Consider the following 24786-nt stretch of genomic DNA (forward strand, 5'->3'; position numbering starts at 1 on the left):
TTACAGGATTCTTTAAATCAGAAGTCTCTAACCCCAGTCCAGGTAGATGTGCCTCTGCCTCAACACCCTTGAGTCCAATAATTGAGCCATTACTAGGACTCTGTAGAACTTGATTGCATGCTGAAGATGTAATTCGTTGAACTGATTAAAATGTACAGTATCAGGGACATAATGTTTGTGAAAGTTGCAGGAATGAAATTTGGAGACACTTGCTTTAAATGCATAGACTGAGTGCTGTCCGTAAATGTGAATAGATCGTTGCAGATTAGAAGTAAAAATGAATTCTGTGTAGCAACAACTACTTGGTTGTGACTCGGCTGTTGATGTCATTTGAAGGAATAGATAAAAATGTCCAGTATAAAGACCTAAAAAGTACTGACACCCCTTGAATTTTCTGACCATTTGTCACATCACAACCTTCGATGTTTTTTATTGATATTTTTGCTGACAGGGCAGGTATCTTGATCTATGTGGCCCTTTTGATGTGTATACCTTGCAAGATATAAAACTAAATGTTTTTAACCATAAAGATATCGAATAGATTTAATCCAAAATATGTATAGAATTTCTATGTCCACGTGACTAATGGTATTTTCTTTGTTGACAGCCTTCAAAACACATGCTGTTTCCTTTAATTTTCCATTATAAAGTTCTTTGTTTTATTTAAGGAAGGATTTAATCATTTTATTTCACTGTAAAAATAAAATGGGTTATTTAAACCCGACAAACTATCTTAAGATAATCAAATAGGTCAAAAAGAAAATTTTTGCAACGAGGGCAAAATTGGCTCTGGATTGTAAAGGTTGCTGACCCCTGTGATAGACCTACACAAAGTTTCTATGGTCCAGTGATGACATGTTTAGCCTCATGTCATCATTGGTTGTCTAGGTGGTGTCCGGAAAATAACGTGGGCTACATTGATAATTAGGAAACTTTCTGGGGAAAACCTGGTCTGATCCGGAAAGACGGCATTCACCCTACTTTGGAGCTCTCAGCAGCTCTCAGTAGTAATTGCTTTATGGAACTGATTCCATTAAAAATAATGCTGAGTTCTCCTACTGTTCTCCAATTTGCATTGTTTGAAGTTATTTCAAATTTGACTTTTTATTCTATGTCATTTTACTCTTCATAGTAGGTACACCTGGTCTGGCGTTCTGTTTGCTGTGATACCATCAAGGGGAGGCAGATCAACTGCCTCTACCCTCTAACATAGAAAGGATTCCTGGATCAGTGTCTGCTTCTGTGCATTTTTGTGTCTGCTCTGTTTTCTCTAACCCCCAGTCAGTCGGGGCCACTGAGCTATATTATACACTGGAGTGCTGATTTTGCCGAAAAACCGAAGTCACTGGCCGCCATCTTGCTACTCCCTACTCTCACAGAATCCCATAGGATTTGGTTGCAACAACAAGCAGTTTTCTGGCTGTGTGAAAACGTTTCACAGGTAATTCTACAGTCAGTGAATGTACTAACACTATCAACTACTAGGAAATTATGTGCTGAAATACTTTACATGTTATTCATATTAAATATATATGTATGTATATATAAGTGTGTGTATATGTATATATGTATATATATGTATACACATATGTAAATATATGTTTTTGTATATTGTTATTTATATATTTCTAAATGTTAAACATATATATTTAAATGAATAAAATGCTAAATATTTCAGCACATGACTTTCTCAGTACTTGATATTTTTAGAACATAACATAAAACTATATGGCATTTTTACATTTTAAAAGTCTTAAGTCCCCCCTGAACTTGAGAAAATCATCGTTATTCGATGCTGTAGCGCACATATTCCCTAGTTACTGGGGGGAAATAGGGAGTACCAATATGGCGGCTGGTGGCTTCAAAGCGACTCGTTCAAACAGACGGTGATTAGCACTCCAGTGTATAATATAGCTCAGTGGTCGGGGCAGATTCATACTGAGCCTGGTTCTGCTGGAGGTTTTCCCTTCCTCTGCATAGGCCACTAAAGTGGACACAAGCGAATCATGATTTACAGTGCCATCCACTGGCCATTGACTGGAAGTGCAACAAAAATTTCTCAAATCCAAGGTGACAGGACAATGTCGAGCAGATCGGGAATAACCTGTCAACTACTGTAAAAACCTTTGCAGATAAAAAAAAAAAAATATGGTGACATCAAGTGACAACTAAAGAGTAATACTGCTGATATATTTTCCACATATCAACTTTATATTCTGAGAAAATTATAATGATTACTTGTCCACTAGATTGGACGTCATGCATCAGTGGTTACATTTCGACAGCTATTCATACAATGACTCTGTTATCCTCAAATACGCCTTATATTTTAGTACATAACTTGAAGATTTTGTAAGTAAAAAAAAATATTGCCATTATCTGGGTGACAAAAGGAGTTCAGATGCCATGCGTCTACAGGCCTACAAGATAGTGGAGCAACTGCCCACTGACTCAGCTGAGGATGAAGCTAGTGGAAGTGATGATGACTGGCTGGCAGAAATTAGCTTTAGGGACAGTGAAGACGATGAGAAACCTGTGATTAATGAGGGAACTCAGGATGGTGAGGGTCATGAAGTAGCTGAAGATGCACCACCTGACAGATCTAAGGGTCAAAGGAGCTGAAATATCTGGAAGATAAAGACAATGATTTTGAAGGAGAAATGCCCTCTTTTTAGGGAAATGGAGGATAGATGTTGGGGGAGAGGAACCAAAAGATTTCTTTATGCATTTATTTTCTTAGGAACGTACCGCTTAGTGTTTCAGCTTAGTGCATATGTTATATGTTCCCCTACTTAAATACACTTGATTTTAGTTGATGGCTGATTAACAGGCTTTCGCTGAACTGCAATCATCTGAATCAGGGGTGTTAAAGCAGGGAAAAATCTAAAACGCAGGGCATTGTGTCTTGAAGATCAGGGTTAGGAAACACTGGTATAGGTGAAATAGTGCAGAATACAAACCTATTCACACCAAAATGAAGAAGAAAATCTGGCCTTGATAGAAGAGGAAATTGAAACATTTCTTGGAATAAATAATTTCATGCCACACCTTAAATACCCTAAATCAAAAATCTATTGATCATCAGAGTAGGGGCTACATCTTTATTTGATAGCAAATGGCATGTCAGTAAACATATTTAAGCGGCTTGTGAGATACATTCGTCTTGTTGGTAATTACTCACAGGAGCCAGGATAAGTTCTTCAAAAATCAGACCAATGTTAGACGGACTTGAGAAAACCTTTCATTCAAATGTTTGTCCTAATGATTTTAAATTAGTTGATAAGCAGATCATTCCTTTCAAAGGTCTGCTTTCTGTCAAGCAACACTCTCCCCATATATATATATATATATATATATATATATATATATTTTTTTTAAATTTGGATTCAGTTAAGCAGTGTAAAACATTTCAAAATATGTTCACATTATAAATGGTGAAACATTTAAAAATGCATGCATATCCGCCTGAGTGGACATGTAAAAATGTCCTTGATTACTAAATAGAATTTTTACAAAAAGCAATATTCCACCCTTTTTTATGCCCTAAGGGAAATACAGTATTTTTCAATAAATTAGAGAATGCATTTCTAAGAAGCTTGATTAAAAATCAAGCTTTAAGCCTGCATTAAACTTACTTTTCATTAAATCCCCATTTTTGTATTAAAATGTTGCTTTTTTATTGGTCTGATGCAATATTCTAATCTTAAATGCTGTGTTTTTATTAGCTGTAGGTGGAAAAAAAATTATAATAGAAATAAAGGTTTTAAAACATCATCAGTCTGTGTAATGTGTTACCCTTAGCGAGTTGAGTTACTGAAATGAATGAACTTTTCAATAATATTCTAATTTATTGAATATGACTGTACATACACTTTGGGAAAACAATTCTGGCTGAGATTATCCAACGGAGACATCTGACCAAAGTAAAACCATTCCTTTTACAGCATCATTTTGAGATTTTAATCCATGCTTTTATTAGAACTCGTTTGGATTACTGCAGTGCACTTTACTCAGGGCTTGGCAAAACTTTAGTGGCTCGACTACAGCTGGTCCCAAAATGCTGCAGCTCTTATTATTACTATAAAAATAAAAACAGGGGCACGCGTAGCAGCAATTCAATGGCTACCAGTTTGCTTTTGGACTCATTTTAAAATTCTTTTATTTGATTTTTAATATGTTCATGGCCTTGCTTCCAAATATCTTTCAGATGTGCTTCAGCTGCGCCCTCACTCGAGTCAGCAGACCAGTTCTTAGTGATTCCAAAGAGAAAGAGAGTTGACTGCGCTTTCTCTGCCATCATACCAAAGCTTTTAACCCAGTTTGAGATGATTGCTTTTTTTTGTACGTGTTACTGCTCTTTATTTTAGATTTTTTTATTATGTTTTTGCTTTTAATGTTTTTATTCTGTTATATTTTGAATTAATGGCTTTTTAGGGTGTGTAAAGCACTTTGGCCAACTGAGTTGTAACCTAAAGTGCCGTAAAGTTGAGTTAAATATAAAATTCAGTTATTGTGTGCTGTTCAGCAATAAAACCGCACTACTTACATCACCAGAGACCAGAAGTAGCATATTGAATAATCAATACCTTTTCTTAAAGCGTTAATTGTGTTTCTGGGGCTTTGACTACAGTGACGTGGCATCCTACCCATAAAGTAAAAGACAACAGTGGATTTTCAAACACTTTTTATCAAAACATTTACTGTTATTGCAATAAATAGACCAAAATATTAGAATAAATTATTACGTCTATGTCAACCATCACTAGTGGTGATGTGCAGTGTTATTTTTTTACTTCCACATGCTTACTCTGTGCCCTACATACTAACATGCATATATTTCCATGAAGTACATATTTGTGGGATATATGTGACAAATATTTGTCGAGTCAACACATTCTCCCGCCTGAGTTGTGTATATCTGCTGCTCCTCCAGAGTTCGGCCATCATGCCTTGACGGTCAATTTAGGGGTACATTTATAGTGAGTGTACACTTAAAGATGCACACTACTGCTCAAAAGTTTGGGGTCACCCAAAACTCACATTTTATTTATTAAATGAGTCAAATGAATAAATATATGATAATCAAATCAATAGAAAATACAGTCAAGACACAGACAAGTTTAGAAATAATGATTTGTTCTTGAAATAATATTTGTGTCCTTCAATCTTTGCTTTCATAAAAGATTTCTCCGTTTGCAACCATTACAGCCTGGCAATTCCAGGTGTCAAATCTTTGAGGTAATCTGAGGAAACTTCATCCCGTGCTTCCCGAGGCACCCCCCACACGTTGGATTGACTTGATTGGCACTTCTTATGCACCATACGGTCAGGCTGCTCCCACAGCAGCTCAGCGGAGTTGAGATCTGGTGACCGTGCTGTAGACCGTATTTCTGATTAATTGAATATTATTTTAGTTAAAGAAAATGTTCTGTATCATTAGAAACACAAGGGCTTGTCTTTCACAAATTTGTTTCACTGGATTTTATTTAGGGGCATCACCTTAAAAGGAGCGGCATATAGATGAAAAACAGTCTAATTTTTCTTCCACCATTATGTGCCACTCTATGTTTGTCTTTTCCCCAGAATATGCAAAAAAATAAAATACATTGAGGCTTGTTGGGGTAAAGGGATTAAATGTGAACGAGTCAAGTGGTATGAATACTTTGTTTTATGTGCTGCATTCTGATTCTCACATATTAAATGTGGCTTTGTGCTAAATTTACTTATAAAACGGCTTGCCCCCCCCCCCCAAATGATCTAATGCAAACAATATTGTGATGTCCTGATATGGTCTGGAAATAAAAGATGGACATTTGTTATTCACATGCAAACATGAACTGCTTGTTATTGAGCAACTGTGAGTGTTTAAGATCACAGTATTACAATATATATATTTTACCTCTCAAAGCTTAGACTCTATATCCACATTTATTCTAATAAGGCTGAACTAAATTAACACTTTGATTCATTTTGGTTGGTGTTTGAGAGCATAAATCTACCCCATGTCCTTGAATGGCTTTGAAAGGACACAGAAAGAGGACAGAATAGGCTGCTAGGAGACATGGTTGCTTATTGTATTCTTTCAAATGACTGGTGTGTATCAATAAAAAAAAAAAAAAAATGCTCTTTGTGTGAGTATGATGGAGGGTGCCTGGTTATTGAAACAGAATGGCTGCTGATAAAAAAGAAAAAACAGGTTCTGCCATTTAAAAAAAGAAAAGAAAAAAGGAAACAGCAGGGTATAACGATGGAGAGGGGAGGAGCGGGGACTGTTGTGTGGGATTAATGGACAACACTGGCAGGGAGGAGGGAGGATGGGCTTCTCCATGGAGCCTGTGGTGGTGGTGGGAGGGGGATGGCTGGGGGAGACCACTGTGGCAGGGGGAGAGTAGGGATTGGGAGGGTGGAGGGAAGCTGGTGAAGCCGCGGATATTCATGAGAACGGATAGGTTTTTTTTCTCTCTCCCCCATCTCTCTCTCTCTCTTTCTCTCGGTGTGGTGATACACTGCAATGTCTGCAGACAGACAGACGGACAGAAGACAGAGAGGCAAGGAGACAAGTAAAGCGAAGACAAGGCCCATCCCATCTTACCATTGATCTTCAGGCGATCAAGGTGAGCGTGTTTTTAGTCTTGCATCTTGCAGCCCTGCGCGTATGGGGATGCATGTGTGCACGTGTGGCATTCTGACACACATCTCTTTTTGTTGCTGTGTGTGTGTGTGTGTGTGTGTGTGTGTGTGTGTGTGTGTGCAGACATGAAAGCAGGACAGCCCTCACGTATGCACGGTCGTTTTTTTTTGTGAGTGCTGGGTTTTCTTTTACACATATATTTACATTTGGGTGTTTTGCAACAGGACAGCAGGTTGGTAGTTGGGATGCATGTTGATGCAGTGCTGCTTGGTTTTATAAGCTGCTGGAGATGGAAGTGGCGGCAGCCATAGCGTGTGTGTATGCCAGTATGTGCTCATTTTCCTTGTTGTCTGTCCATATATATGTCACTGTGTCACTATGCATTTGTTGATTTCTCCTCACAGACCTGTTATCGCTCCGTACATCTACGCTGACTCTGCTGTGAAGGTCTTTTTTTCTTTTTTACTGGGAAGGGTGTGTTCTCTGTGACCCTGGTAAAAGTCGTTTCCACCACTATGTGTCTTTTATCGGAGGCACCCTGATATGCTGAATCTGTCCCATCCAATGGAAGTAGGTCAACTCGGATTGCTTGGAGTAATTATATAACATCAGAGAGCTCTGGTGTTGCAGTATCTCCTCAGAATTACTCACACTGATGGGCACAGCTCTGACAGGTCCGCCACAGACTAAAACATTCTCTTGAGTTTAAGCTGTTTCCAAAACAATGACAATTTCCCTGGGCATCTCTGTGAAATTTTGTGCAGAGATGAAAATACTCACAAATTATTTTGCATGTGATCAGCAGTGGAATAATCCTAACATTCGTTCGGATTATTCCACTCTACAATCTCAACTACTGGAATGTGAGGCAAAGCAACTTCCTCCCTTCTTTTTTTTTGAAGGTATGGCACTTCCTTTGTGAATTTGTGAATTCAAATTTCTGTAATACTGTCTCAAAAAGACAGTGAAATAGAACTGAAAGTATCAATCAGGAGCCAGAACTGAGGAGGACACATGAATGAGAGGGTGAAGAAATACCAAAAAGGTCCAGATGAAACGGAAACCACCAAGAAATAATCAACTTTGAAAAAAAAGGTAGAAGAAACTCAAAGAAGGTCCGGACTATTACATATAGTACTGAACCTACCGATCAATTAAAATAATGGACGAACTTATTTGAATGAAAGTTTGAAGAAACACAAAGTTCATTCCATCCATCCATCCATCCATCCATCCATCCATCCATCCATCCATCCATCCATCCATCAGTCCATCCATCCATCCATCCATCCATCCATCCATCCATCCATCCATCCATCCATCCATCCATCCATCCATCCATCCATCCATCCATCCATCCATCAGTCCATCCATCCATCCATCCATCCATCCATCCATTGATTCATCCATTGTCTCCAGCTTATCCGAGATCAGGTTGCAGGGGCAACAGGTCCAGCAAGAAACCCAGATATCCCTCTCCCCAGCGATATCCTCCAGCTCTTTTTTGGAGATCTCTTTTATTCTGTGTTTATTTTCCTATGTTTAAATCATGTAAAGCACTTTGCATTGTCTCTGTACTGAAATGTGCTATACAAATAAATTTGCCTTGCCTTGCCTCAAGGCGTTCTCAGGCCGCACAGCATATATAGTCCCTCCAGCAAGTCCTGGGTCTTCCCTGGGACCCCCCCCCATTGTGATACTCCCCTAAAATCCCCAAAAAGGGAGGTTCGCAGGGGTCATCCAGATCAAATGGCCAAACCACCATAACAGCCGCCTTTGGCTCTATGCCGTTTTTCATGCGGGATCATGATTCATACCTAACGACTACAGGTGAGGCTTGAAATATGGATGGACAGGCAAATCAAGAGCGCTGCTTTTTGGCTTTACTTCAAAACAACATATGTAAGCTACCAATCCAGAACTAAAGAACAATAAGATTGAATGATATCAAACACTTTTAAGATCCACACTATGAAATGCGACACTCAAACTACCAACCCAGAACAAATATAGTCATTCAAATAAGAGGCTGAAGAAAGTTGAAGAAGGTCCAAACTATGGCACATGCTGGAACTACCAATCCACAAGAATTGACATAAAGAGATCAAAATATGACATTTGATTATAAAACTGCAAATTCTCATGAGAAAATGAAGATCTTGGAAAAACAAACAAACAAGGAATTCCTGTTGCTTTTAATTCAGCACTTAAATATGTGCTAAGTTGTGTGGAGAGAAGAGGTATCTTGTGAAATGTTACAGGAAATAATTCACTATATGAGAGCGGAAGAATTGTGATAGTTTGAATTTGGTTTATTCGCTTTGGGACTGGAATTATACTTTTTTCTAATTCTGTTTTTTTGTGTTCTGTTTTGTTTTTGTTTTTTACCCTAGGGAGAAGATTCAAGAATGAATACAGTCGAATCAAACGAGGAGTTTAAAATTTGATGTCACAGATGAAGCAGCATTATCTAGAAAGACTTACCCAACCGAGACTGGATCCAAGTGACCGTTCCCACTGCAGAAGACAAACCTGAGCGTCGGGAGAGACCTGCTGCAGAATCGTTACAATTCTTTTGGATTCTGGGTGGCTGAAGAATGACTGATTGGCAGGATTAATTAACGTAGCCATCATGTGATCCACTCTACAAACTGGAGGAGTGCTGTGAAGAATTGGTGGAATGATACCTTTGGTAGTGTTATCGGGGATTTTTATTTGTGTCTTTGGCAGATTCTTCTGAGCAAGGGAGGATGACAATTGCTTTTTGATTGCTCTTCCTCTATTTTCTGGCTTTTTGGGAAAAACAACAACAAATTTTTGCATTTTGGAACCTCTGAGGGGCAGATAGAAGCCCCTTTATTGTTTTACAGCAGAGGAACGCCTGGTTTTATCTATTTGAAGAGCGGGGTGTCTAAACAGTGCAGGGGCTGCTGTTAGCTGGCTGAGTCAGCTCCAATGGGGGCCGGTTTTGACCCGGTCTGACCCCGGTTTGAGCTTGCAGTGACCTCTGTCCTCTCCGGTCCTGGCTCTCCACCTGCTCTGCTGCCTGGGTTCCGGAACGCTCCGCCCTGGGGCCCAGAACGAGCCAATCAGAATGAAGAAGAGCCGCAGCGTGCTGTCGGTGACTGGAGAAGAGGTGAGATGGAGCGCATAAACACAGATTTTTTTTTAAAAGTAACACTAGGGGAAAGTAGCTGTCAGGACAGATGGTTCGTACATGTTTTTATTTATTTATTTATTTATTTTTTACACACAAACTGTATGTAAAAACATTCATACCTTAATAGTCTTTTAATAACATTCAGTTAAAATACAACAACTTTTGTAAAGGGGCTGTGGGATAAAAAAAAATTTGCATTTCATATATTGCACAAAAATCAAGAATCAAGAAGCTTTATTGTCATAATGTGTTACCATAATGACATTTTGCCGTTATGCGTAACTACACATAGTTACGCATAACACAAAGACACAACAAGACACAATTTTCTTTTTTTTAATAAGTTGATTGCACTGGCCAGCCACATCACTCCCTGAGGGGCTTAAGTGTGGATATAGTCTTTAGCCGCTATTTGACTCATTTTCAAGTCAATAAATGTGCAATAAATTTTGTTACAGAATTGTGCAATTTGCATGGATGTCTAAACAGACAGTCCCTGAGAGATGAAGTGTGTTAATACACATTTGCAAGCAGGAGGCAGTATTAATTATTTAATTTTTATCAGATTAGAAACCTTTGTAACCAGTTGTGTGTTTGTAACATGTAACAGACTATGAACTGAGCTGATGGTTTTATGATTCTCTGCAGGAGGCGATGCCTCTTGCAGCTTTGTGAAATAAATAGTTTTTAAGTCAGTTAGTTTTTGGTGTAATATTCCTGAATAATTTCCCTGATAGAAGTGGGACAAATAATGCGTTTTGCGCAGGTAGTTGGGATCTGGTCCTTTTTTAGACTTGTGAAGCATAGATTGTGTCTAGGTCCTGTAAACGGCATCCCACAATCCCCTGTGATGTCCTCACCACCTGTGCTAAATCCTTCCTCCTTACCACACAGTTACGCTGAGACACAAAATGTTTTCTATTGTAGCTCTGTAGAGGTTTTTTAACAGCTCAGTGGAAAGTCCAGTCCATTTTGTTTTTCTGAGAAAGATAATTAGGCCTTCTTCACCAGGGGGGAGGTCAGTAAACCCTACTAGTTCAGGTATTTACATGATAACTACTCTACGGACATTTGCAGTACATCACTCATTGCATAATAGAGTATTGTCCAGGTATGTTTTTTGCAAAAATGTATGCAGAGCCACCAGCAAAACTAAAAGAAAAAAAAACAGCTACTTATTGCATTAAATTACATTAAGAACGGCAAAAATAAAACAAACTCTAACTTCCTGTTGTAAGAATCTGTACAACAGTGTAGATTTTAAGTTGTACAAATAAGGATTTGTTTCAAGCATGTCAGCAGTTGAAGTTACGGATTTACAGAAGTTTTTTACTAATGAAAAAAAGTATGGGCCCTTGTTCTTTACATTAGGAAACTATATTACTTGTTGACACAATTTGCATTTATATTTTATCTTCATCAGGCCAATACTAGAACACCTAAGGGCCACAGTGGCAACAAGAGGACTTTCTGTAGGGATAATAGTTATTCAGTCGGTGAATTACTATTATTACCATAATAGTTTTAAAACTTCATTATAAATATATAATTATTTTATCTCTGATCTGCCCTGTAAAATAAAATCTCATGTATTGGAAAACATAGAAGATGGTGGTAGAGTATTCAATTTTAAGAAATCACTGAGCAACAGAACTGAGTTCTCAAACAGAATGATGTGAAATAATGCCTGGGATGTACGGCAAAATATATAATGATAAAAATTACATCAAAACACTTAACTACAGTAAAGTCATAGCAATTTTAATATATTTTCCTCATCAAAAAGTTATTAAAGAAAAAAAAAAAACAACATATAAAGAATCAGAGCAGAAAACCGCTTCTGCACAGACCTGATAGAGTTCAGCAATTTATTCACTTATTTATTATGTCACGTAACAGTAACAATTACTGAGCTCATACTGTAAGCAAGAATGTTGTGGGTTCAAATCCCAGCCGGGGGTCTTTCTAATGGAGTTTACATGTTCTCCTTGTGCAGGCGTGGGTTTTCTCCAGGTACTCCAACATCCTTCACCAGCCTGAAAACATTCAATCAAATGGGTTCTCCAGATTTCCTGTAGGTGTGAGAGTGTGCTTGGTTGTTTGTCCTTTGTCTCTCTAAGTTGTCCTTTGATGGACTACCTACCTGTCCAATGACTGCTGGGGACTAGAACCAGCCATGCATGGACGAGCGAGTATACACAACTGAGTGATGGATACATAAAAGTTAAATTATACTTTGTTTCCAACTGGTTTGCCAATTGAAAAAAGGTTCATTTAAAAGTTAAACATTGACAAAAACACTCATACAATATGCACATTTGCTATATTATAGGAATGTAATGATTTAAACATTTTGCATTATGTTTAGTCTGCAAATTCATGCAGCTTATCATTTGCACCACAACATCAATTTAATTATGACATTATTATATTATTATGATTTCTATCAATTCCTATTATAATAATCTTCATCATTGTCTTGCTAACATACAACAAATGTTCTCAGTAATACATAATGTCTGTTAGGGGCAGGTTGCATTATTTTGCCCAAACATACATTGCAAATATGTCATCAGAAGTTCAGAGTGTAGTGTATATTTTTTAGGGTTTTATTGTGAAGGGCTTTAGTGAGTTGTGTCTGATTTTGTCTGCTGCGTTAACGCTATAAAATCGATGTTCATCTGACCGCTTCAAGCAAAAAGTATTGTATTGTTTGTATTCTGTTTATTTTAAGCCAGCCATGGGCTTCAATCTGAGTAGTCCAACAACACTGACAGACTACGTAACACGCAGGGGTAGGAATCTTAGATTCCTCACGCTTTGATTCAATTATAACTCAGAAATCTAGGATGTAATTATCAGTGATGCAGTGGGTGGTACACTCACCACCTGTGCATGTTTATTAAAAAGCCTGAGACATTTTCAGTTCAACAAAAAACAATAACTTTCTAATACAACAACAATAATAATAATAATACGTATGATGATGATGATTATTAATATTAATAACTAAACATAACACATGAACGTAACACCAGCTATGGATGCTCATGGATCTCTGACCATTCTGAGCTAACCTACACAGCTAACCTTATTCACAGGAAGATGATAAGTCAAAGATCTCTCATGTCACCAGTCAGTAAAAGTAAAGCATTCATAAAGATTACTTCATGATAGCAGCCTTTACTCTGCTACTATCACATTTGGTTTTCTATGTCTCACATGTTAAAGCTATCCTTTCAGCCTTTAGAGATCCTGTGGCTTGCTTTTAGTCTTGTTGAAAAGTGTGTTGATCTCTCTGTGGAACAGTAGCTTTCAGATTCAATGTTACAGCCAAAGTGATCTCCATAGCCTGAAAGAGCTGCTGCCCGACACCTGTTGATGGTCCAAAATCCTTCCCAGCACGACACTTTTTATTCATTTGACTTTTTCTGAGTTTTGGGGGGGTTGACATCACTTGCTCGTTGGTCCTCTGGTTGACCATATCAGGGCAGGATCAGCTTTTTTTCGTCCTTCTCCGTTTGGAAGTAGGGTTTATGGTTTGTGGCGTGTGTTATATTCAAATATATTCAAATCCAGTTGTACATAGCCTGAGTGTGGTATGGCTCCTTCTCAAGACCTATTCTCTTTATTACAAAGGGGGTGCCGATTTCTGCTAAGCCATCTCCTCGTCAAGCTTTTATGTGTTCACTGTAAACCCTCTAGGTAGAAAAAAAAGTCAAAAATATAGAGCTATGTTTAAAATGTGGTACGTTTTGCATTTGAATTTTTCCCTTTTTACTTCCAAAGCATTCTGCTTCCATCTGCGGTGAAATGTCAGAGATGCTATATGTTAGGGTGACCAAACGTCCGTATTTCCCGGGACATGTCCGTATTTCACGTCCTGTCCCGGGCGTCCCGGGTTTTTGTGAGGAAATGTCCTGTTTTTTTAATTACCTTCATTGGACCATTAAATTGACAGGCACTAGGGCACTGCGCACAGCGCTGCGTGTGACGTAATCCCTGAGCCACGTCAGTGTGGGCAGCCCTGTTCTTAATCAGAAGATAGATAGCGTGGCTGTCAGTACGCCAACAACATGCCGAAGCGCAAATGTATGTTTACCGACGATTTATAAAAGAGTTTCCCCGCTTTCAGACCGGGTCGAGACAAATGGGAGGCCTTTATTGTGCTATTCATTCATTACAGGAATTGTTAAGCATTTTTTAATAAATACATTTTGAATAAAATTATCATTTGTTATTGGAGTTATTGCTGTAGACTTTTACTGAAAAGCATTTTTAATAAACCAACTGTAAATATCATGTTATTGTAGGATTACGTAGGCCTATGTTAAGTGAGTGCTTGCCACAGACATCTCTATGCATGGGAACAGAGATCCCCCCCCTCCCCCGCTCCAAGGTGTCCTGGTTTTCCCAAATGAAAATATGGTCACCCTACTATATGTGATGAAAAAATCAAAAAAATACAGAGATTTCTGTACTGTAGAAACCAAATATGGTATAAATTGAAAAATTTTAAGTATCATAGTAGTACTTACTAGATTGTAATACTTTTTTCATTGCAACCATTAAACCAAGAACTTTTGACTTTACAACATAAAAGGTAGTTAATGAGGGTAGGGAGAAATAAAACTGATTCCTCTAAGCAGGTGTATAGAGCTGCCAGGGATGGTACGGGTCATCCTAGTGGTATCCTGCATGTTTTGTATTTTATTTAATCATGATTTTCTGGAGACCGATAGAAAGTTTGATATTCAGTACACTTAATTTCTCTGGAAACCATTTGTATCCTATTCATGATTAGGTGCTTTGAAGGTGAGAGGTTGCAGTTTAAAGAAAATAAACATTTCTTTTTGAAGTAGCGGTAAAAGTGTAAATTACGTAAATTGTGTAAATTACGCCACTTCATTTCTAGCTTCCTTTAGCAGGAAGCTGTACTGCAGTACAAAGCTTACCAGTGTCTCAAATCTACCATTTTTATTTCTTGGAGTGGAAAGATGTCGAAGCTACAAGTGGAGAAGTCCTCGGCTGGTCATTACATCGTCCCCCAGCTTAATACAAAAATGGCCGACTGGGGGTGAAGTGGAACGCTCTGCGACATTTAGGGGTCCAGGGGGGGAAGCGCCTCCTTCAAATTTAAAGAGACCTCACCAAAACTAATTACACTCAGCAGCACATTAGAACAGGGGTTAAAATGAAGGAATGTGGCAATAAATTAATGAGGAATTCAGATCAACCATTGTAGCTCCACTTTGAATCAACCACAACTGACTGATTTGAATGTGAAAAGCAAGAAATGAAAAGCACGATATGTCAGAGTCCTTTTTTTTATTATAGATACAGCTGTTAGCCTATAGTCACTGTTGAATTTTCTTGCTGTGTCAATCACTCACCGCAAGGGAGGTACAGTCATTATTCTCATGCTTACATTCAGCAGGCATCAGTCGCCTGGTCCCAGTCCCTTGTTTAAATGAGCTCCTGCTAAATGAGTGTAAATCAGCCCTCTTATTCAGAGGTGACACCTTGGCTGAAGGACTTTAAATCATGCATTATTCAAAAGTCAGTCATTGATTATGCTAACAGGGTGACCGTCCACTTCTGCGTGTCCGTGCGTGTCCGTGTGTGTGTGCGTGTGTGTGTGTGTACTGTACATGCGGGTGGCTGGGAGCATCTATCCACATCTGGGTCTGGACGACATCAAACGCAACACGGCACTGTTGCCTAGCAACTGCTACCATTCCCCCTTGTGTTTTGTTGCTACGGTGCTGCAGTGCAGATCAGCCTTTTAGAGCTCGGTCTGTTGAGGCTCTTTTAGACACACACACACACATGGCCTCACACATGCACAGGCACACACACATGCATTGCTAATTTATGCATTTCTGTTGAACTTTTCCCACTCTTTGGCAAATTGGTGGCGCATATTTGCGATGAATGACTTTCTTATTGCTCAATCTGATCTGCCACGCTCGTGCTCTCCTCCTTCCTCTCTTCACCCTTGTGTCCCTCCTGTCTCACAGGGGAACGACTTAGATGTAACAGATGCTGGGGAGAAGGCGGAGTCATCCCGCTACAGCCGATCCTACACGTCTGGGGCCACGCTGGGGGCCGAGCTGCGAAGAGGACGGACCAGAAGACTCTCTCCCAGTCTCCAGGTATATGGGAGGACAGTTATGGTCGCATTAACATGCCTGGAGGGTGTTGAGGCTTAAAGGAACCGTGAAGCATTGCTGACAGTGAGCCCGCCCTGTTCACGCTCTGTCAGTCGTCATCTTACATTTATTTAGAAGCCATGTCTTTAAAGCGTGAAGTGAAGTGAGAAGTGAAGTGGAAGCAAGAAAGCATGTTTTGACCATTGAAGTACACACATGTGGAATTTGTATCACGACTCACGCTTGCGCCTTTTTCTGTACATCCGTTGATAGCTTTCGAAAGATACAGTATCTACTGACTTATCTTAGAATGATCATCAATATTGTGTTTTGCTTAACAAGTGTTTTGAATTTGGTGGATATTGCTGACGTTTTTTCTGTGTAAAGTGGTTGGAAGTAAAAAAAAAAAAATTAAAAAATCAGAACTGCATAAAGTCAATGGATTTCGTCACCTCAAAACCACAACATAGACAAGAATTATGTGCCGGCCACAGTTGGAGGGCTTAAGTGTGGGGTGAGCTCCTGTTAGTCTACATTGAAGCCACTGTTAAAGTTTCCTATTTCTTTATTTTTGTGATTTTTGCTCACAAATGTCTCTGGGTCTGACAAATCAATTTATTTACACAGCACCAACAATTCACAACAAATATAATTTCAAAGGCACTTTAGAAGACAGGCAGATCCAATTTATACCTAATTACAGATTGCTTCTCAAAAATGACAGATCTACTGATCACATAGTGGGAACCTCTGGCATTTAGGCATCTAAATGTTGTGAAGTTGACTTGCTGAAGCTCATGTTGTGTAGAGTGTGGCATATTCACAATTTGGCATGAAAGAAATGAACATATCCATAAATCCTCCTGTCTTACCGTCAGCTCAGGCTGGTGGTGACGGTATAATGGTGGTTGGGGATATTTTCTTGGCACATTTTAGGTCCCTTTTAAATGTAAGAAACAGGAGATCTCCGTCGTAGGCATGTCTGACATGTCTGCAGCGACATCCTGATGCTGTCATGTCAGTCCAGATCAACATCTCTGGTAAATGTCTCTGACATCTTGTTTTGTCAGAGCTACAAAGAATAATAGCAGCTCTGAAGGCAAATGGGGGTCCAAACCATTACTAGCATGCTGTGGCTTATGAGTGCATGTTGTAGTGTCTAATCCAATCCATACAGTCGCTTGGACAGATTCAATTGCGGTTACATAAAGTCCAATTTGATCCTCAATAGATATGCTCGCAGTTTAAAATACCAGGTGGTAGAAATTCTTCAGATACTTGTGTAAAGTAACGGATATTTCCACTGTCCCTCCTCTTTGTTTTCTCTTCGCCTTGGTATTGTCTGATCTTGAACTTCCTCTCTCAAAGTCTTAGTCGTGTTTCTAACTTGGTCTCTGGTTAGGTTAGGTCTAGTTGCTGTTCTCTAATGTTTATATTGCATTCGGAGCAATGGTTAATCATCTTATTGCTTGCTTATATTGCCATCTGTGTCCCTATCTGTGTTTTGTATGCTACTGTCCACTAGCCTTTAGTTGACCTTTATTTCTTCACACTTTGCTTACAAAGAGCCACGTGTTGTTGTAGCATTTGAATAAAGTCTTGATCAACTTTTTTTTTTTTTTTTTTAAAAACTTGACTTCAGTATGTAATCGGCTAAAGCATGATGCCTCTCTTTTAGGTAATGTGTGAGGTCTTTGCATTATTTTACACTAATTCATGAAGAAATTATTCTCAGATACTGCAATTATACACTTTTTAGTCACTCCACAATGGACAAAAATGCTGACATGGCCACTTACAAAACTCAAAGAAAAACATTGAAAGGTCTTAAAAAACCTGAAAAACTAATACTGTATTATATGTACTCTGTAACATCCATGGGGCAAGCTGAAGATTTCTTTAAACTGTCAAATAAATGTCTTTATTTTTTCATGAACTGATTCATTCTTTTTCTGTCCAACACAGCATTTCAAGTTAAACAAAGAAACTTGGTTGGAAATGGGATTTATGAGAGGTAGTGATAAAGATTCTGACAGATTCTGGCTTTTTTTTTTTTTGGTGAATTTATAACATTAACATGTCGCACATTAATTCGTAGAACTATTTGCTCAACTTCTTCACATTTTGTCGTGTCACGGCTTCAAATGTCAATGTCTTTTTGAGCATATTTCTACCCGCTTTGCACATGTAAGGATTGGAACGTCTGCCCATTTTTTTTATTATAGATTTGATGGAGAGCATCTGTGAACATACTTTTTTAAAGCTTTGTCACAGACTCTTAATTGACTAGCAACTATCAACTGGGCCGTGTTTCTATTAATAGGGTGTTTGCATGTAAAGCAGTTCATTTAGTTTTGGTCTGACCAAAAGCACATTTTTATACATGCTTGCTGTTTCTCCTTTCTTTCAACGACGCCTTTCTTCTACCATAAAAGCAAGATTTGTGGGTTACATGACTTATAGTTCCCCCACCTCCCACTTGAGTTGGGGATTTGCAGCTCCTCCAGAGTTACCATCCTCTTGGCTGTTTTTCTGATTAATCCTCTCCTTGCTAGCCAGTCAGTTTAGTTGGGCGGACAAGTCTTTGTCAGTGATAAAATACTCTTTATATTTACCTCTGATGGATTGAGCAGAGCCAGGAGAGATTTTTTAAAGCATGGGGTGTTGTTTTATAAGCTAACTCTGCTTTAACCTTCTCCATAACATTATCTCTGACCTCTTGGGTGTCTTTCCTGATTGTAATGATGCTGTTATGCGGTCTAAAGAAAAGCTGCATTTGTTCTGACATTCAGTTACACCCAGGTTGGCTTTATTTTGCTTGTTAGGTGAGAGGCAATTGGTGGAACTGGATTGTATTTTTTATGGAATACAACCAAGGGGCCTAAAACAGATGTACGCCACACTTGTAATTAATAAAGAGACTATATAATCACTGATTGCAGTCTTCTAGTAGTTTCTAATCAGTATCAAAAAATGAAAATGTGTAAAAGTCGCACCTCGGAGCTTTAGAATATCAAGATGCCCACTGTCTTTTAGTGACAATGCTTGAATTATTGTCTCATTAGGTACCATGCTGGCTCCGTCCTCGAGATCGCACCCGTTCCCCCGACATCCTGAGCAATATGTCACGTCCCACAACGCTCCCTCTTCGCATCCCTCCACGCATCTCCATCACACAAGCAGACACTGACAGGTATCAGATAAAAATCACACACTTAAAAAAAGCTTCTTATTCCTTACTTCCAAGCTTGACCTAATATATCTCCTTTTGATGTAGTTATGAAGCAGAGAATGGCGTGTCTCCAGCTCACACCCCTCTGGGCTCGCAGAGCCCAAGCCGCGCGTTGCACACCTCCCTGCCTCAGGGCCAGAGAAGAGAGTCTTTCCTCTACAGATCCGACTCTGACTACGACATGTCCCCCAAGGCCGTCTCCCGTAATTCCTCCCTTGCCAGCGAAGGGTGAGCTAAAAAAAAAAAGAAAAAAGACAGTAGAGATTGTACAGTTCTCCAGAGAGTTGCCAACAGTTCTGATGTCCCTGTCCCTTTTTCCCTGTTCCTCCTCCTTTTAGGCACACAGCAGAAGACTTCATCGTCACACCTTTTGCTCAAGTGAGTCTGCCGCAAATATGTGAATAGTCATAAAAATCCAGTACTGCAAAACAATTTCTTGACCTTTTTCTCTAAAAAAAAAAACACTTTGGTGTCGATCGATGTTGTAGGTACTGGCCAGTCTGCGATCAGTACGAAGCAACTTCACCATCCTTGCCAACGTCTCCACACCCACAATCAAGTAAGAACCGAATATTTTCGAAATAGTCAGCTCACACAATAACAAATCAACATACAGGAAAGTTCCTAACTGAATATAAATCCACCACTCAGGACCCTATTGGTGAATGTAGAGCACTTTGAAAGCTTTTACTTTTTTCCCCCCTTGTACCTTTAAATTCTGGTACTAAAATAAATCAACACTCAGACTTTTTGTAAAGCTGCAATAAAAAAAAAACATCTGTCCTCTGGAAACCATCCAAACTCTGTAAAAAACCAAGTAGAGATTTGAACCAGCAACATTTTGCTGTACGGCAGTTGCATAAACCAGAGAAAAGCCTCCTCAATAAATTACGTTGGGTGTTTAGCTTTTTTTCTCAGCCAGCAAGCTTATCATATCAAACCACCAGTCAATGGTGCAGCAGTCTGTATTCAGCTGGATTAATAGGAATCCTTCAGCCAGCTGCAGCTTAATCAGAAATGATCTCCAAGCAGCAGAAGGTGCCATGGCCTATTTAGTTTGCATCAGAGGTCCAGATTTACACTGGCAAATAATGTCACACCCAAATTGTTTGGGGCTCGCTGATAATCATGTATGTCTTTCTATTGTAAGCATTCAGAAAGGGATGAAACGTGCCCATAAAAGATCACATGACACTGTTTAAATCAGGGGTGTCAAACTCATTTCGGTTGAGGGGCCGCATTCAGCTTAATCTGATCTCAAGAGGGCCACATGAGTAAACTCATTGCAAGATTAAATAGAACTAATATATGTGGACTTGTTGTTTATTTTTATATTAAATTAATTTCACTTTTACACAATATATTATGAATAACCTCAGAGATTTTAAGAAAAGTATGTGCAATTTCAACAATACTTTTACTCAGTTAAACATTTACTTGTGCATTATGCATAAGAACTGATCACAGTGATTATACAATGTTGAAAAATATTTATTCACATTTTTTGGAACTTAAAAACATTGTCCTACATGACAAAATACATCAAACAGATAAAAATTAAGAAATGATTAAAATTTTTCTACACCTGAAGCTTAATCTGCTAATTAAAACACAGCGCCCCTCGTGGACAATATAGGAACTGCATATTTTCAATTAAACGAAGTACATGTTTTTTTCAATAATTGTTTTATCATTTTCTTCCTTTTATCTCCTCTTTCTTTCACCCTTTTGTTTTTTCTTCTTGTTCTTCCTTTCCTCTCCTACTTTCCCATTGTAGTGCCCATACCATTTGAGATATTCCCCGCATGAATCATAATAAAACTATTCACATTCATAAATCAAGCGCAGCACTATGGCAAAAGCAGTACTGCTCCACTTGTGAAAGTCAAATCTTTTTTTATTTTTTTATTTAAATAATGATAATGCATTTAGCCACAGGGCCGGACTAAATTGTTCGGCGGGCCGGGTCCGGCCCGCGGGCCGTATGTTTGACACCCCTGGTCAAGAATGTAGAATGCAGAATGTGCAAATAAACAGTGTTCCTACAACCTTCACCACGACTTATGTGAACCTGTTTTACTGACTTTATGGTGAGGGGACAGCAATGGAGTTCAGACTTTTACAGGTGAGATTGTGACTTTAGGTGGTGTTTGTATTTAATTTCTTCCAAATGGAAATTCCAACTTCTAGGTACAAATTGAGCTCTAATGTTAACACCTATTCTGGGAAATTTCTCTTTCAGTAGCTGTGTGGGAAGCAGGTCTGATCTGCTAAGATGTCTGTTAGTCACCTTAAAAAGGAGGGACAAGAACCATTTCCTGTCCATATCCAGATATGTCATACTCCAACAAATTGGTTAAATTCTGACTTGAGGAAAATAGGGCACAAAGTAAAACATGCTGGCCTAGAATGTTTGCCATCAGTTCTCAGTTTTAAATATCTGCATCAACATTAATGATTTAAAATCTATGTTACTCACCAAGAACAAACCACCGCTGCGCTGTCAAGGTCATACCATGAGTTTCCGTTTTTGTGGTGCATCTCATTTAGTTTAAGTTGACATACCACACTTCTACACACGTCTATGCTTATATTGTGTCTTCAACATTAAATACTCACAAAGTACTAAACATATCTTAATAGCTTTTTGTACTAAGGAGTCAATCCATGAAGGATTTAACACAAATGTCTATGCATGTATTCCTACTGTTCAGTTGTTTCATAATTTATAACAACATATATGCACGTTACTGCTCTAGATAATATTTTAAAGTGCCATTACTTAACATTACGACCACGAAGGTCACTCTTTGACTCTCAGGAGACCTTTGAGACTCCACAGTAGAGAATTGTGTGAAACAGTATTCATTTAGTTTTTTTTTTCCGTTAATGATAACAATTTTAATACATTGCTACTGTCTTACACTGAATCAGAATAAGAAATAGCTTCATTGGCCAATTTTGTGAGCACAAAGAAAAAGCTGACTTTGGCTTCACAGTGCACAAACATCAAGCAGAAATACATAAAATTTGGAGGAAATATAGTAAAATATAAAAATATATAAAAACAACTATATATGTACAGCCTATCTATCTATCTATCTATCTATCTATCTATCTATCTATCTATCTATCTATCTATCTATCTATCTATCTATCTATCTATCTATCTATCTATCTATCTATCTATCTATCTATCTATCTATCTATCTATCTATCTATCTATCTATCTATCTATCTATCTATCTATCTGTCTATAATTACATTCAATTTTATTCCTACAGCACCAATTCACAACATATTTGGTTAAAACTTTATATCTAAGGAAACCCAGCAGAGGAAAAATTCCCTTTAACAGGAAATAAACCCCCTGGCATAACCAGGCTCGGTGTGAACAGCCATCTGTTTGAGAAGACAGAGCAGAGACACAATAAGGGAACAGAAACAGTGATACTTTCTATTTTAGAGAGGGTAATGGCAGATTAGCTCCACAGGTGACTATGTATATGTACAGAATACAATTCATTTTTTAACATGAAAACTTTATAACACTTCATTGAAATAGTAAAACATGTGTTTATGCTTTCTTTAGAACAATCCTTTGATGTTTTATTTCTATTCTATTTCTTTTTGAACATAATTTAAATTTGGTACAACTGATAAACTAAAAACCTATTGTGTATGGATTATTGGAATAATTGTCTGTAAACTAATAAAAAGCAAATATCCAGCAGTCTCAACATTTCCTGTACTAAAAACAGAATTCACGTAGGGTGCTGAGATTTTGCCAGTAGCTAGTCCAGTCTCCAGACTTCTCTCTGATCAGAGTTGCTGTTGTGTTTTCAGGAGGTCTCCTTTAGGTGGCGTATGTGTCAGCCAAAGGGGAACACTTTCGGATCAGCAGTACCAGCAGCTGGCCTTGGACACACTGGAGGAGCTGGACTGGTGTCTGGACCAGCTGGAGACCATCCAGACCCACCGCTCCGTCAGTGAAATGGCTTCCAAAAAGGTAGGAAAACGCCTCTGAACCAGCAGGTCAGACATCCCATTCAATTCAATTCAATTTTATTTATATAGTGCCAGTTCACAATTCACATTTACAAAGTCAATCATATATACCATTGCCTAACATTACAGTAAGAATATCCACAGGCCGAGAGAGTCTTCGTTTGAAATCAAAACATGGAAAAGAGCTTTATTCTGTTCGCATTGTAAGGATTTTTCCAAATAAGGAAATGCTCATGTTTGTGAAAGCTTTACAGAACAATATTTTTAACTTATCAGAAATGTCTAAACACTCAAACATATGGTTGAAACCGGATATTTACAAACGATGTTAAAGAGAGACAGAAACCGGTGTTTCTGACATTAAATCAGACTGCATGTTTACTGTTTTAGGTCACTTAGGTTTTAGGTCACATTTAGGAAATGTCATGATGAGAAATGCCAGAAATGCCACGATGATAGGAGATGGCATTTTTTTTTTTACTATGCTTTTAAACAGTTTTGAAAGCCCAGATTATGGCTTTGGAAACCATTAATTCCAGCTCACCCAATGGCAATCAAACTTGGTCGCTCCCCACAGGTTCGTTTATTTCCTCTCAGCAGCTTACCACTATAAAACACCCTCTAAGGATGACTCAACTTCAGCGTTAGACTTTAACACTTTAATCTAAATATGGCAGAGAAATAATGACAAGTTTCAGTGCTGAGGCTCTTAAAACGAAACAATGCGATCCACGCCTCAGTAAAGAAGAGTCCATGTCTTTTTTACTAAACTTCGACACACCCCTAAAGGGAATCTCCTCAAGTGACGATGGCGAGACGATTGTGCCGCCATGGTGACGTTGTCTGTTTTACGGCATGTGTCACTCTGTGGGTGTCTTGAGCTGGCTAAGTGTAAGCACGCATCTAAATCACTGTAAGAACTCTGCACAGCCTGTGTCTAATCAGACTAGCTTTAACCTTTAGCTAAAGGTCACCCAATTTAAACAACAAACCATAACAAAACTTTAGAATTACAACATTAGAGCTTATTGAAGGGACAGTTACACCCTCAACACACTGCTTCCTTGTGTGACAAGGGAAAAAAGTCTAAAGAAATCAGCCAAAATGTTAAAACATAAGTATCTCTGCAAGTCTGGTCCATCCTTGCATCCAATTTCAACATGCCTGAAGGTGTCATTTTTTTCTTTCTTTTTTTTTTTTCTTGCAAATGTAAACACTATATTCAGCCATCAAGCCATTCAGGAAGGAGATGAGTAATGTTTTCCAGAGATGAAAGTGTTTCGATGTAATACATGCAAATGAAACACATAAGAAAAGCAAAACACGTTGTGAAGATGTTCCCTGAAGCTGGTAAGAAAGTGTTAGCCTCGTGAGACCATCCTGATCTCGCGAGCTTTCAAGGTTTCACTCGCAGATCAGTCTGGCTACTCTCCGTTAAAGAAAATTTGGAGCCGTTCACCAAACGAACGTCCAATCAGCGTTGGCTTTGAGGCGGGTTGAGGTGTGACGCAACGAGAAGATCGACAGTTTAGTCTAAAGAACATGGCGGCTTCAGCCGATGAAACTAGCGTTAGCGTGGCTATCGAGCAAATTTTATCGGAAT

The 24786-nt window shown here is 38.6% G+C and overlaps 1 protein-coding gene across 4 annotated transcripts in view; it reads left to right on the forward strand.

Moving 5' to 3' along the window:
• The first annotated feature begins 6387 nt into the window (after positions 1-6387).
• LOC105939193 (cAMP-specific 3',5'-cyclic phosphodiesterase 4C) overlaps positions 6388-24786 on the forward strand; it is a 31279-nt gene continuing 12880 nt past the window's right edge. Inside the window, exons 1-9 of one of the 4 annotated variants that reach the window (XM_036137417.1) lie at positions 6388-6614; positions 7036-7078; positions 9025-9767; positions 15812-15946; positions 19009-19136; positions 19221-19403; positions 19514-19553; positions 19664-19734; positions 23022-23184. In XM_036137417.1, the coding sequence (XP_035993310.1) occupies positions 9726-9767; positions 15812-15946; positions 19009-19136; positions 19221-19403; positions 19514-19553; positions 19664-19734; positions 23022-23184 (762 nt within the window). In that variant the 5' untranslated portion in view covers positions 6388-6614; positions 7036-7078; positions 9025-9725. Of the gene's footprint in view, positions 6615-6766; positions 6864-7035; positions 7079-7115; positions 7202-9024; positions 9768-15811; positions 15947-19008; positions 19137-19220; positions 19404-19513; positions 19554-19663; positions 19735-23021; positions 23185-24786 lie in introns of those variants that run through there. The other 3 variants (XM_012881267.3, XM_036137418.1, XM_036137419.1) reach the window with 3 other exon arrangements.

The sequence above is a fragment of the Fundulus heteroclitus genome, chromosome 5, assembly GCF_011125445.2.
Source record: "Fundulus heteroclitus isolate FHET01 chromosome 5, MU-UCD_Fhet_4.1, whole genome shotgun sequence".
Classification (NCBI taxonomy): domain Eukaryota; kingdom Metazoa; phylum Chordata; class Actinopteri; order Cyprinodontiformes; family Fundulidae; genus Fundulus; species Fundulus heteroclitus.